Here is a 15541-nt window from a genome sequence, read left to right as displayed (position 1 = left end):
ATTGTTATTAGGATTAACAACAATAAATCTTTGGCCCCTCCTACAACAGGCTATTATAGTCATTTATTCTACCACCTTACATAAATGAGCTAAGCACTGGAATTGAAAGGGAAGACAAATGAAGGCATTAGAAAATCTACAGTAAAGCTCCAATCTACCACGGCAGCCTTAACCCTACTATTCCACTATCTGAAAACAAACTTTTCTCAAAATATCTGTTCTTTTCCACTGAATATATTGTATAAGTCCTGCCTCCATTCTTTCACATGCCCTCTCTTACCATATCCACTTAATAAAATCCCAGCCCATTCTTTCAAGGCAAACCAATGTCATCCTCTTCCTTTAAATCTTGGAAGTTTTAATTAATCATTCTCATGACACTCACCGTTTCCTTAGGGTGAGCAACAAGGAGTTAATTATAAATGTATTAACTTTCAGTTTATTCTCTTAGGTTGTCTTTTATAATCATTTACTATCCCTAGTGATATATTAATTCATCAGCTATTTAATAATGAGAGCTTAAAAAGCACATGTATTTTAAAAAGATATCATTTAACTACTAGTACACAACAAGCCTTCTAGAATTCTCATCTGTTCTCATTCTAAATTTGTGTTTAAATTAATAACCAGCACTACATTAAACCTTGGTTTCTCCAAAACTGCTTCTTTTACATTCCTTCTTGTTGCTACTCATATAAGGAGTTTTCTCCAACCTGAAAACACTCTGCCCAGTGAATTCAAAATTTATTTAAATTAAATCACATCTTGTTAAAATTCACTCAATATTAGAAATCCAATTTGTGAAGGCATTTTTACTAATCATTTTCTATACTTGAAATCCTGTTCATTACAATCAGCAAATTTGTGTATTGAACAATTCATGTTACTTCCATCTAGAAAAATAAGATATCCTGCTTTCAGCAGGATATTAAAGTATTTACATGTTTGGGTCTACTTCTAATTCCTTCCTCTCCATGTAATAATGGTCTGTTTGTCTGTTTTATTTTTAAATGAATAATGGAAAAGAAATAGTTACTTAGTTGAAAGAGCTTTTGAACTCTGCCAGATCGAGGTTTGAATCTTGGCTTGACCTAGTTCAAATTTAGAGAGCTGTCCAATCTTGACCCAGTTACTTAACAGCTCTGGTGCTTAGTGTCCTGATCTTTAAAATAAGACTTTTAGTTAAAAGGTTATGAAAAGAATAAATAAAAAATTAGATATGACAAATAAAGCACAAAGGCTGGGCATATAACATTTAGTTTTTCTATTATAGAGAAATTATTACAAAATAAGAAATCTCCTCTTATTACAAAGAATTCTACAAAGTTTTATAAACAGAACCTATTTACTATTTGTAAAATTATTATCATTACCTATTGGAAGTCACTAATCTTTTAACTTAGGTAAAGACCCTTAAGAGTCAATACTGTCCAGAAAACCTCTTTTGTTGCTCAGATGTGGCCTCTCTCTCTCTAGGTCCAACTCTGCATGAGAAAAAATCATTACTCTCTCCTCTATGTGGGACATGACATCCAAGGGTGGAGGTCTCCTTGGCAACGTGGGACATGACTCCCAGGGATAAGCCTGGCCCTGACACCATGGGATCAACAAAAAATACCTTTCTGATCATTACAGAGTCTCAGTTTGAGTCCTAGTTGTTTTTAAAAATCAACAGGAGTGATGGTGGTTGGGGTTTAGCAACCCATGGCAATTAGCATTATATAACTGAAGCTTGTATAAGAGTAGCCTCCAGAATAGCCTACTGATCCATTTGATCTCTCTTGGCCACTGATGCCTTATTTTATTACATTTCTTTTCTACCCTTTTGGTCTAGAAGGCATTGTCAATTCCACAGTGCCAGGGCCAGACTCATCCTGGGAGTCACGCCCCATGGTGGGAGATTTTCACCCCTGAAGCAACACTGTGTTTTATAAAGAAAATAATTTTTATTGGTTTTACTGATATTGGGAGGAGTGAATATTGTAATAAAACTTATTAACATGAACAAATGAGATGATGAATTTAAAAAGTAGAAAATGCTATGCAAAAAAGCCTTTTTTTACAATTATATCCAATTACAATTGGATATACAATTATTATTTTTTTTGGCATGGGCAGGCTCTGGGAATCGAACCCAGGTCTCCAGCATGGTAGGCGAGAACTCTGCCACTGAGCCAATGTTGCCCACCCAACTATACAATAATTTTAAAGTCATAATAAATAAATAGGACAAAAACATTTGGAGTCAATTTTTTTTTAACAAAGGTTGGATAAAGGAAAGAATAATGTTCAAAGAAGTTAATAAATTATTTCTTTACCTGAATCAGTTGCTGCAACAACAACTGTTCCACCAGGAGCAAAAGGATCATTGTGCTTCAATGCTTCTACCTAAATAAATTACACAAAACAACTGCTGAGAGAGGCAGCCTTTACCAGCTAAAACTTCCCTACCATTCTAAAGAAAATATTCATACCTTTCCTGCAGCTTCTTCTGATGTTTACATATTATACAATCAGGGTATATCTACCAAAACTAAGGAATTAATGTTGGTATAAAACTATTAAATAAAGTCAGCCTCTTTTGGATTTCACTAGTTTTTCCACAAATTTCCTTTTTTAATTTCAAGATACCACATTGTATTTAGGAAGCACAGTATTCTAACTTTTAAATACTTAATACTAGAAAATGTTAGAATTTTCAATTTTTAACTGCCCAAAAGAATTTTAGTATTCTGTACCCCGGAGATGAGAGCAAGGCAAGAGAGGAGCAAGAAAAGAAGAAACACATGGGATAGCTTTCTGTTAAAAAAAATTCTGCCACTTTCAACAACAAACCAAGTAAAAGTCTGGACCAAGTGGCAAAGGTTAAGTGTCTACCAAGCATGAGAACTTTACCAGGAGCCAGAGTCCTGATATTGAAATGTCTTCCTATTTTATACTTCAGCTTTTTTTTTTTTTTTTTTTTGCATGGACAGGCACCGGGAATCAAACCTGGGTCTCTGGCATGGCAGGTGAGAACTGAGCCACCGTGGCCCGCTCTATACTTTAGCTTTTAATTATACTAAAATAAATCACATATTTAAGAATATATCAAAAATTTTCTCCTTTAGCAACAGGCTCTTTTTTCTTTTTAACTTTCTTTTTTTTTTTTGTATAATGTAACACATACAAAGTAAAGAAAGAAAAAAGCAATAGTCTTCAAAGCACTCTTCAACAAGCAGTTACAGGACAGATCCCAGAGTTTGTCATGGGCTACCATACAGTCCTCTCAGATTCTTTCTTCTAGCTGCTCCAGAATATAGGAGGCTAGAAGGAATAAATTTTTTTTATCATCACAATCGACTTTTTTTCTTTTTTGTGAAAAATAACATATACAAAAAAGCAATAAATTTCAAGGCACAGCATAATAATTAGTTGTAGAACAGATTTCAGAGTTTGGTATGGATTACAGTTCTACAATTTTAGGTTTTTACCTCTAGCTGCTCTAAGATACTGGAGACTAGAAGAAATATCAATATAGCAGCATTCATATTCATTTATTAAAACCTACCTTCTCTGTATAACTCCACCATCACCTTTGATCTTTCTATTCCACTCTTCAGGGGTATTTGGCCTATGGCCATTCTAACTTTTTCATGTTGGAAGGGGCTGTCACTAATGGGGTAGGGAGATGAAACTAGCTGATGTTCTGGAGAGGCTGGGCCCTCTAGGATACAGGACTTATCTGGTCCAGGGATCCATCTGGAGGTTGCAGATTTCTAGAAAGTTACCCTGATGCATAGAACCTTTGAATAATCTTATATATTGCCCTAGGTGTTCTTTAGGAGTAGTTGGGGTGGTTTGGGTTGGGGTGTGGCAAGTTATGATAGGTAGCAATGTCTAACTGAAGCCTAAGAGTGACCTCCAGAGTAGCCTCTTGACTCTATTGGAACTCTCTCAGCCACTGATACTTTCTTACACTTCTTTTCCCCCATTTGGTCAGGATGGAATTGTTGATTCCATGGTGCCAGGGCCAGACTCATCCCTGGGAGTCATCTTCCATGCCACCAGGGAGACTTTCACCCTTGGATGTTGTCTCATGTAGGGGGGAGGGCAATGATTTCACTTACAGAGTTGGGCTTTGAGTGAGGCCACATCTGAGTAACAAAAGAGGTCCTCCAGAAGTAACTTTTAGGCACATCTATAGGTAGGCTAAGCTTCTCCACTACCTATATAAGCTTCAGCAATAGGCTCTTTTAAAAGGTCAGCTGAAATCCTTAGCAAACAGAGCTAGGCAAAAGAGGTGGTAACGAGTTTTAGAATATTTATTTCCTACTCTGGTATATGGCTATCAGGCTGTATTTCCAATATTTAAGAAGTTGGATATTACAACAAAATGTCAAAGAACAGTGCTCAAGATCAATTTATAAATTTCAAAGTAAACGAAATGCATTTGAAGAGAGAAAGGCAATGCCAACTGGGATTTATAGTATATTCTCTCTTAATAAAAAAGCCATAAAATTACTAACATAAAGAAGTAATACTAATGAAATTTTAGAAATGGAAATTATAATACCATTTATTTCAACTAACGCCAATGATATTATTATTAATCTGGCACACTAGATTATAATTTAACTATATACTGAATGAAAAAAATAACAATTAAAGAAAAATTAGGCTGGTCTATATAGCAAGGCAACTTTCCATATTCCTTAATATGATATTCAAAATGACGTGTGAGGCAATCAATGACATGTTAATTTAGTCAACAAATATGGAAAAACAAATAGGTTTGGTTTTCAACAACAGCTTGCAGATTTGGTTTGCCATCAGAGAGAAAGAGGAAACGCATACCTATATGCATGCCTATTTGTTTTTATTTCTTTCTCATACATTGTATAACCATGCTAAAAGGCCACTGAGTTACAAAGGGGAATAGGATGGAATGTGCAACCCAAGAAGGAATTATCGGCCACACTTATGTTCAGTTTTACAGTTAGCGAATTTAACATGTAAAAGTAATTCTCATAACTGAAACTTAGGTGGCATGATTTTACAGAATTAATGTTCCAAAATCCTCCATCAAGGCCACCTAATTTGTCACTCAAATTCTCTCTTCTACATCAGCCATCCACTCCAGGCGCTGTTAGTATGATTTGTACCTTGCACATAAAAAGACTAGACAAACTGCCGATATTATTATATTGCAGCTTGATTTTTCTTTTGTTTTTAATGGAGAAATTAAGACCTATCTGCAAGGGCAATATTGCTTCTAACCACAGCAGAGAAAAGAAAAAAATTAAAGTAAACAGTAGAAAAATCTTACCACGGGAGGAACAAGGGGAATATATTTTAACTTAGGAAAAATTGTTTTTGCTTTTTTGCTCTTTAAATGACAAGAGCGTGTGTGGGGGGAAGGGCCAGAATAAAGGGGTGGAAAGGGAAGAATTCAGGTTATAGTACAGGTTATAGTAAATTTGACAACTGGATCCAAACTGTAAACTTTAAAGGAAAACAGAGTACTCAGTAGCCTGTGGACACCACAAATATTCAGTTACAGAAATATTTGCCCAGTTTCACATCAATGGAAAATAGCAGTTATTGATCAAGTAGCTCTTGATTGAACAAAGTCAGGAAGCCAAATCAAGGATATCAAAATGTGTTATCTTTTTTTTTAAATACATGGGCAGGAACCGGGAATCGAACCCAGGTCTTTGATATGGCAGGCAAGAATCCTACCGCTGAGCCACCATCGCATCGCCCTAAAACCTGTTATCTTTTAAAGAATCAGTTACTCTGAAAATAGTAACTTTAATCTAGAAGTATAAGAAAATACAATTTTTCTACAAATGTCTTTCACACAGCCATCTCTTTCAGGGTCCAGTTTATTTACAAATGTGAAATATCTGTTTCAAAAAATAAGCCTCCAAATCACTCCTGTTAACCCTTAAAAACACCTAGGGCTCAAACTGAGACTCTATAAAAGTTTCACGACTAAGTCTGCTTTCCTGGAACCTATTATTTCCAGAGGGTTCCTAGGCCAGATAAATCTTGAAACCCAGAGGGAACAACCTCTCCAAGATTATCAACTAATTACATCCCACTACCCTTTAGTGTTGATAGCCCTTCTTAACATGAAAAAGTCAGAACAGGCATTGCCCAAAGATCCCTATAGACTGGGAGAAAGATCAAAGGAGAAGGAGAAGGTATAACAGAGGAAACAGGATTCATAAGTATGAATGAATGTATGACTGTTGAATCACTATATTGGTATTTCTTCTAGCCTCCAGTGTTTTGGAGCAGCTAGAAGGAAAAATTATAAATAGTGGAAAGGTAGCCCATAACTAACTCTGAAATCTGTTCTGTAACTACTTGTTGAAGTATACTTTGAAAATACTGCTTTTTCTTTGTATATATGCTATATTCCACAATAAATAAATATTAAAAAAAAAAGCCTCCAAATAAACATTAAAAGCAAAACAACTGAACAAAAAATCCTCCAAAACCATGCATAATTATTGAAGCTGGGTGACAGATACAGGGAGGTTTGTTATAATATTTCTTCATATTATTCTATTTTTAATATTTTAAAATAGCCATAATATAAAAAATCTTTTAAAGCCTCCAGATGGCAAAGCACATAGCTGTGTGATCTCGGGCATGTTAAATTAATTTTTCTGAGTTTCAGTGCCCTCATTAAAAACAGAGATAACAACATCTACTTTGCAAGGTTGATGTAAAGATTAGAAACAATGCATGTGACTATTAAATAGTGACCGGCTAAACATCTTTACAAGATTAACATTCAACATGTGCCTATAAAATTTAGAAATTGTTTCTTTTCTAAAACATTATTGTTCCTAAAATTTCCATAATTTCAATAATGCACCAAATAGTTCTAAAAATTTTGCTTAAGTCTAATTTATGGATTTCCAACCATTTAAATTTAATATCCTGAATGGAATAAAATTTGGTCCCTTTACATGACCTTGATTTTTGGATGCCATAAGTTATTCTAGTCAATTCTGGGATGATCAAATTTGAAATACTAGTTTGGACCAAAAACAAGATAGATTGGGATGAGACTGAAATTCTTGTATGACTGGCCCATCAGAAGTAATCTAAAGGAAGATTCTTTAATCATTGTATAGTTTAAGAAACCTACTTAGGACACTTGCTGTCCATTCAATGTACACACACAGTTTTTAATTCTCCCACTTACCGATGTATTACTGCTATTGCTGGCTGCACTAAAAGGATCAGGATTTGAAGTGGCAAAAGGATCAGTAGAAGACTGCTTAAAGAAACAGTCAGATGCAAATGGGTCTGAACCTTTGAAAGGATCACCTCCAAATGGATCTATGAAAACACAACATATATTCAAGAGACCAAAAATCACTGCACAATATTTTCTAACCTCTAATGGCAAGATAATGACTTTAATTTAGATATTTTGAACTCCTGCAGAAATCTAAGTTAGGTGTTTGTAGTGTGAACCTTGATTATAAGAGAAAGTATAGCAGGTTCATCTAGTTAAATAGCTCTAATTAACATTCATTCCTACTTGTTCATTATCCAAATCAAATCAATAATTCCAAAATCTGCTTACACAAATGTTACCTGATTACTGGGTTTAAATGATTCCTATTCTTTTAGGGATCACAGGTTCCTTTAAGATTTTGCAAAAAATACACAGAGACTTTAATCCAATAAACATATTTATAAATTAACACATAATTTCAAGAGATCTCATTTCAAGACCCCTTATTCTATGCTACCATAACTAAAGAAAACAATAGCAGCAAATACTTCTAAACATATTTATTTTTCAGAGTGCAAGGCTTATAGCCAATAGTTTTAAACAGGCTTGGGAAACAAAACAAAACAGTAAACCAGATTTGCATTATTCTAATGCAAAAATCTCAAAGAAAGAATATCTTCAAAATTTCCCTGATATTTTACTTTTTTTGGGGGGGGTGCATGGTCTGGAAATCGAACCCAGGTCTCCCATATGGAAGGTGGGCATTCTAACCACTGAAATACCTGTGCACGCCTCCCTGGTATCTTACCTAAATTTTTTTCCTTATAACATCTCCGTAGTTTGATCCATTTTTAATATTCCTAATAATGTACAGCTAATTTTATCCAACATGTCTGTTAACATTACTGAGTTACTTAGGACAAAGCATAATGCAGGAAGAAAAATTAGGCACTATCTAAATGATCAAGCTGTGATATTCAAAGCTGAGGTTCTTAGATAAGAATAAACAGAACCTGTCATTTAGCAGTTCTTCAAGATGTTTTCCTTTCCCCAATTAATATGAATAGACTATACTCTTAGGAAAACAAAATTAAGTTCTAAACCCAGTAGCATTAGTATAGATCATTTTGTGCATCTAATTTGTGGGTAATCAGGAGAAATCACAGTCAATAAAGCACCAAAGAAAAAAAAATCATTTTTTAAAAAAAATTAGAGTTAACAGTTTATTAAGCAACTTAGCAAGAATCTACCAATCCTCTTTTGAAAATTCCAGGTACATACAACATCTTATTGGTGCTCTGAATCAGTTTTAAAACTTTGGATAAAACGGAATTCCATTTTTTATAACTACCCAACTTGTGACCTACCATTCTTAAATACAGCATAAACTTAAAATTAAGAAGAATCAAACTACAGCTAAGATGGACTTCAATAATATACTGACCAATTTTCCCAAAAGGATCATCCTGGAATGGATCACCTGCAATAAAACAATCAGAAATTAGAATAATGATATTTACTGTTGTGACACCATTACTTTAAGAATGGTAACTTCAAAATGAAGCAAAGGAGAGTTTCTTAAAGCAAAGTTTGTTTTATTAACTCCACCTAAAAGTGAAAAAAAAACAAAAAACAAAAAACAATGAATGCCATCTACCTTTAGGAAATATTTAAAATAAGAAAGAACAAGGCAGAACATTAACATACCTGATAAAAGAGGTAAACTATACATACCTTGACCACAAGGCCAGGTTAAAGATGGAAGGGAAAAGACAGACACCACAGCAAAAATTTACTAACAAAATCTCTACTCTTGAAGAGTATTGGGTTAATGTATTACTATTATCACTTTAGAAATGAAGAAACTGGAGGGTTGTGAGTAGGTGGCAGAGTAAGGAGCTCCAGGATTAAGTCTTTCCACCAGAACAACTAATTAAAGAGGCAGGAACTGTCTGAAACAACTATTTTGAAACTCCGGAGGCCTGTACAGCATCAAGGGAAGAGTAGTACGAGGAAGAGGCTGGTAAATTACAGTCAAGACCAGTAAATTGCTCTTTCCTTGCAGTGTTTACTGATACACATGCCCAACTCTTATGGCAGGCTGTGGTGGGGTCCACCCCCTGGCTAGCTTGCTGGTAATAGAAAGGGACATAAAATTCTTTTTACTCAAGACCTAGGTAGGTGGGCAGATCTTTGATCACAGTTTTTGACTTTGGATCACCAGGCCTACCTCTAAGGCAAGCCATTGTTCCAACCCACCCAAGAAAAAGGAGGTGGCAGGGAGATTTAAAGACACTAACCTTCCTCAGGGCTGTGGGGAATAGTCAGCTGAAGAGCTGCATTTGCTGGGTAGGTTAAGAGAATTCAGGTTGGGGAACCATGGAAGAAGGTCTCAGTGCCCTTCCTGATAACCTCCCCAGGGCACTGTGGAGCTGGTCTGTGCCTTCTTCTCAAGTCCCTGGCCCTGTTTTGGCTGGGAAAGACTGACTAGAAAAACTCCTCTTCAGTGTGTGCTCCCTCCCATGATTCGCCCTCCAGGAGAAAGCAGCTTGAGACAACAAAAGGAGGACAATCTGGGGCAAAGGCCTACCTGCTTTAAATACATGGGAGAAGGAGGTCTGTTTCCTGGGAAACAGAGGTGGCATTCAAACTTTTAAAATGGGGGAACACCAAAACAACTAGCAAGCACAAGACAAGACACAGGCCCAGAAAAGACAGGAATGATCCTGTATATTGCATTTGCTTTGGGCAAACCTTCATGATAAGAGGGCTGAAGCTCAAGAAAATCTGTCTTATCACCAGCTAGTTACAAAAGCAAGAAACAGGCATCTCAGGGAATAAAACCTAGAGTTAACATTTTAAAATGTTAACATACACAGTGTTGCAACAAAAGAGTACAAGACAAAGAAACAGGAAACAGTGCCTATGCAAAGGAAGAGGATAAAAATCCAGAAAAACAACAACAAAGAAGACCATTGAACACACCTAACAAAGACTGTTAAAAAAATGATTTTAAAAATGTTCATGGAGATGAAGGAAAATATAAGAACTAAAGGATATTACAAAAACAATGAATGAGCAATATGAGAACCTTAGTAAAAAGATAGAAAGTCTAAAAAGCAAACAAACAGAAACACTAGAGTTAAAAGCCACAATAACTGAAATGGAAATTGCCCAGGAGGGCTTTAAGAGCAGACTGGAGCTGCCTGAAGAAAGAATCAGTAAACTTGAAGACAAGACCTGAAATAAGTCAGTCTGAGGAGCAGAAAAAAAAAACAAATATGAAAAGCAAAAATGCCCTAAGACACCACTGGAATACCATCAAGCATACCAATATATGCCTTATAAGAGTTGCAGGAGAAGAAAGAGAGAACAGGGCAGAAGGAATATTCAAAGAAATAAAGACAGAAAACTTCCCAAACTGAGCAAAAAGACATGAATATGCACAACAATGAAACCCAGATAACACTGTTATATACTGATCATCACACTGTTAAACATAAAGGACAAAAGTAAAGTTCTGAAAACTGTAACATGTTATGTACAAGGGAATCCCACTTAGACTGAGTGCTAATTTCATCAGAAACCATATAGGCAAGAAGGCAGTGGAAAGCAATAGCCAGCCAAGAATTTTACATCCAGCAAAACTCTCTTTCAAAAATGAGAGAACGATTTAAGACACTCTAAGATAAACAAAAACTTAGAGAGTTCATCACCAGTAGACCTGCCCTAAGAGCAATGCTAAAGGGAGTTCTTCAGACGAAATGGAGACTAGACAGTTGTTCATAGTTACATAAAGAAAGACCTCTGGTAGGGGTAACCATTTGGGTAATTATAAATGCAATGGTATTACTGTATTGTAATGTTTGGTATGTAACTCCACTTCTTACTTCCTACAGGTACTAAACTGTGAATGCAGAAAAAGTAATGATAAATCTATGGTTTTGGACAAACTATACAAAGACATAAGTGGAAACAATACAAAAAAAGTGGGTGTCAGAGGGGTATAGGAAAAGTACATGTGCAGTATACTACTGAAGTTAGTTGGTATCAAGTCTGAATGTTATATATTTAGGATGTTAAATTTTAACCCCAGGGTGACCACAAGGAAAATATATGATGACTACAAGACACTCACTTAAAGCCAAAGGTACAGGGAGATTGTGGGTGAAATGATAGAAAAAATATATACCATGTAAACATTAGCCAAAAGAGAGATGGGGTAGCTATACGAGTATCAGGAAAAACAGACTTTTAGAAAAAAATTATTATGAGGGACAAAGGCAGTCATTATATACGGATAAATGGTCAATAAAACAAGAAGATGTAACAGTTATAAATATATATGCACCTAACAGCAGAGCCCCAAAATATATGTAGCAAATAATGACAAATATAAAGGGAGAAATTGACAGGACTACATTAATAGTAAGAGACTTTAATATACCACTTTCAATAATCGATAGGACATCTAGTCAGAAGATCAATAAAGAAATATAAGACTTGAACAATACTCTAAACCAACTAGACCTAACAGACATAGACAGAACAATTCACCTAACAAAAACAGAACACTCTTCTTAAATGTATATGGATCAATCTCTAAGATAGACCATATCTTGGGTCACAAAAGCAAGTATCAATAAATTTTTTTTATTAATTAAAAAAAAAGAAATTAATACAACATTTAGAAATCATTCCATTCTACATATGCAATCAGTAATTCTTAATATCATCACATAGATGTATGATCATCATTTCTTAGTACATTTGCATCGATTTAGGAAAAGAACTAGCAAAACAACAGAAAAAGATATAGAATGTTAATATAGAGAAAAAATAAAAATAATAATAATCATAAAAAATAAAAAATATATATATAAAAAAGGAAAAAGAAAAAACAACAAAAGACACAAACAAACAAAGAAACAAAAAAAAACTATAGCTCATCTGCAGCTTCATTCAGTGTTTTAACATAATTACATTACAATTAGGTATTACTGTGCTGTCCATTTTTGAGTTTTTGTATCTAGTCCTGTTGCACAGTCTGTATCCCTTCAGCTCCAATTACCCATTATCTTACCCTGTTTCTAACTCCTGCTGGTCTCTGTTACCAATGACATATTCCAAGTTTATTCTCGAATGTCGGTTCACATCAGTGGGACCATACAGTATTTGTCCTTTAGTTTTTGGCTAGACTCACTCAGCATAATGTTCTCTAGGTCCATCCATGTTATTACATGCTTCATAAGTTTATTCTGTCTTAAAGCTGCATAATATTCCATCGTATGTATATACCACAGTTTGTTTAGCCACTCGTCTGTTGATGGACATTTTGGCTGTTTCCATCTCTTTGCAATTGTAAATAATGCTGCTATAAACATTGGTGTGCAAATGTCCGTTTGTGTCTTTGCCCTTAAGTCCTTTGAGTAGATACCTAGCAATGGTATTGCTGGGTCGTATGGCAATTCTATATACAACTTTTTGAGGAACCACCAAACTACCTTCCACAGTGGTTGCACCACTTGACATTCCCACCAACAGTGGATAAGTGTGCCTCTTTCTCCGCATCCTCTCCAGCACTTGTCATTTTCTGGTTTGTTGATAATAGCCATTCTGGTGCATGTGAGATGATTATCTCGTTGTGGTTTTGATTTGCATTTCTCTAATGGCCAGGGACGTTGAGCATCTCTTCATGTGCCTTTTGGCCATTTGTATTTCCTCTTCTGAGAAGTGTCTGTTCAAGTCTTTTCCCATTTTGTAATTGGATTGGCTATCTTTTTGTTGTTGAGTTGAACAATCTCTTTATAAATTCTGGATACTAGACCTTTATCTGATATGTCGTTTCCAAATATTGTCTCCCATTGAGTAGGCTGTCTTTTTACTTTCTTGATGAAGTTCTTTGATGCACAAAAGTGTTTAATTTTGAGGAGCTCCCATTTCTTTCTTTCTTTCTTCAGTGCTCTTGCTTTAGGTGTAAGGTCCATAAAACCGCCTCCAATTATAAGATTTATAAGATATCTCCCTACATTTTCCTCTAACCGTTTTATGGTCTTAGACCTAATGTTTAGATCTTTGATCCATTTTGAGTTAACTTTTGTATAGGGTGTGAGATACGGGTCCTCTTTCATTCTTTTGCATATGGATATCCAGTTCTCTAGGCACCATTTATTGAAGAGACTGTTCTGTCCCAGGTGAGTTGGCTTGACTGCCTTATCAAAGATCAAATGTCCATAGATGAGAGGGTCTATATCTGAGCACTCTCTTCGATTCCATTGGTCAATATATCTATCTTTATCCCGGGACCATGCTGTTTTGACCACTGTGGCTTCATAATATGCCTTAAAGACCGGTAGCGTGAGATCTCCAGCTTCGTTTTTTTTCCTCAAGATACTTTTAGCAATTTGGGGCACCCTGCCCTTCCAGATAAATTTGCTTATTGGTTTTTCTATTTCTGAAAAGTAAGTTGTTGGGATTTTGATTGGTATTGTTTTGAATCTGTAAACCATTTAGGTAGAATTGACATCTTAACTATATTTAGTCTTCCAGTCCATGAACGTGGTATGCCCTTCCATCTATTTAGGTTTTCTGTGATCTCTTTTTAACAGTTTTTTGTAGTTTTCTTTGTATAGGTCTTTTGTCTCTTTAGCTAAATTTGTTCCCAAGTATTTTATTCTTTTAGTTGCAATTGTAAATGGAATTCGTTTCTTGATTTCCCCCTCAGATTGTTCATTACTAGTGTATAGAAACACTACAGATTTTTGAATGCTGATCTTGTAACCTGCCACTTTGCTGTACTTGTTTATTAGCTCTAGTAGTTTTGCTGTGGATTTTTCAGCGTTTTCGACATACAGTATCATATCATCTGCAAATAGTGATAGTTTTACTTCTTCCTTTCCAATTTTGATGCCTTGTATTTCTTTTTCTTGTCTAATTGCTCTGGCTAGAACCTCCAACACGATGTTGAATAACATTGGTGATAGTGGACATCTTTGTCTTGTTCCTGATCTTAGGGGGAAAGTATTCAGTTTTTCCCCGTTGAGGATGATATTATCTGTGGGTTTTTCATATATTCCCTTTATCATGTTGAGGAAGTTCCCTTGTATTCCTATCCTTTGAAGTGTTTTCAACAGGAAAGGATGTTGAATCTTGTCAAATGCCTTCTCTGCATCAATTGAGATGATCATGTGATTTTTCTGCTTTGATTTGTTGATATGGTGTATTCCATTAATTGATTTTCTTATGTTGAACTATCCTTGCATACCTGGGATGAATCGTACTTGGTCATGATGTATAATTCTTTTAATGTGTTGCTGGATTTGATTTGCTAGAATTTTGTTGAGGATTTTTGCCTCTATATTCATTAGAGAGATTGGTCTGTAGTTTTCTTTTTTTGTAATATCTTTGCCTGGTTTTGGTATGAGGGTGATGTTGGCTTCATAGAATGAATTAGGTAGCTTTCCCTCCACTTCAATTTTTTTGAAGAGTTTGAGGAGAGTTGGTACTAATTCTTTCTGGAATGTTTGGTAGAATTCACATGTGAAGCCGTCTGGTCCTGGACTTTTCTTTTTAGGAAGTTTTTGAATGACTGATTCAATTTCTTTACTTGTGATTGGTTTGTTGAGGTCATCTGTTTCTTCTTGAGTCAAAGTTGGTTGTTCATGTCTTTCCAGGAACCCATCCATTTCATCTAAATTGTTGTATTTATTAGCGTAAAGTTGTTCATAGTATCCTGTTATTACCTCCTTTATTTCTTGAGGTCTGTGGTTATGTCTCCTCTTCCATTTCTGATCTTATTTATTTGCATCCTCTCTCTTCTTTTTGTCAATCTTGATAAGGGCCCATCAATTTTATTGATTTTTCATAGAACCAACTTCTGGTCTTATTGATTTTCTCTATTGTTTTCATGTTTTCAATTTCATTTATTTCTGCTCTAATATTTGTTACTTCTTTCCTTTTGCTTGCTTTGGGGTTAGTTTGCTGTTCTTTCTCCAGTTCTTCAAAGTGGACAGTTAATTCCTGAATTTTTGCCTTTGCTTCTTTTCTGATATAGGCATTTAGGGCAATAAATTTCCCTCTTAGCACTGCCTTTGCTGCATCCCATAAGTTTTGATATGTTGTTTTCGTTTTCATTCGCCTCGAGATATTTACTAATTTCTCTTGCAATTTCTTCCTTGACCCACTCATTGTTTAAGAGTGTGTTGTTGAGCCTCCACGTATTTGTGAATTTTCTGGCACTCCGCCTATTATTGATTTCCAACTTCATTCCTTTATGATCCGAGAAAGTGTTGTGTATGA

At 35.3% G+C, this 15541-nt stretch overlaps 1 protein-coding gene across 1 annotated transcript in view; it reads right to left on the bottom strand.

Moving 5' to 3' along the window:
* EPS15 (epidermal growth factor receptor pathway substrate 15) overlaps positions 1 to 15541 on the bottom strand; it is a 217478-nt gene that overhangs the window by 31875 nt on the left and 170062 nt on the right. The window contains exons 19-21 of the mRNA XM_077149693.1: positions 8688 to 8723; positions 7205 to 7341; positions 2319 to 2388 (exon numbers count right to left, since the gene is read on the bottom strand). Coding sequence (XP_077005808.1) covers positions 2319 to 2388; positions 7205 to 7341; positions 8688 to 8723 — 243 coding nt within the window. The remainder of the gene's footprint in view (positions 1 to 2318; positions 2389 to 7204; positions 7342 to 8687; positions 8724 to 15541) is intronic.

Source organism: Tamandua tetradactyla, chromosome 2 (assembly GCF_023851605.1).
Source record: "Tamandua tetradactyla isolate mTamTet1 chromosome 2, mTamTet1.pri, whole genome shotgun sequence".
Taxonomy (NCBI): domain Eukaryota; kingdom Metazoa; phylum Chordata; class Mammalia; order Pilosa; family Myrmecophagidae; genus Tamandua; species Tamandua tetradactyla.
Note: the sequence above shows the minus strand (reverse complement) of the source record. Positions and strands in the feature narration are given on the sequence as shown.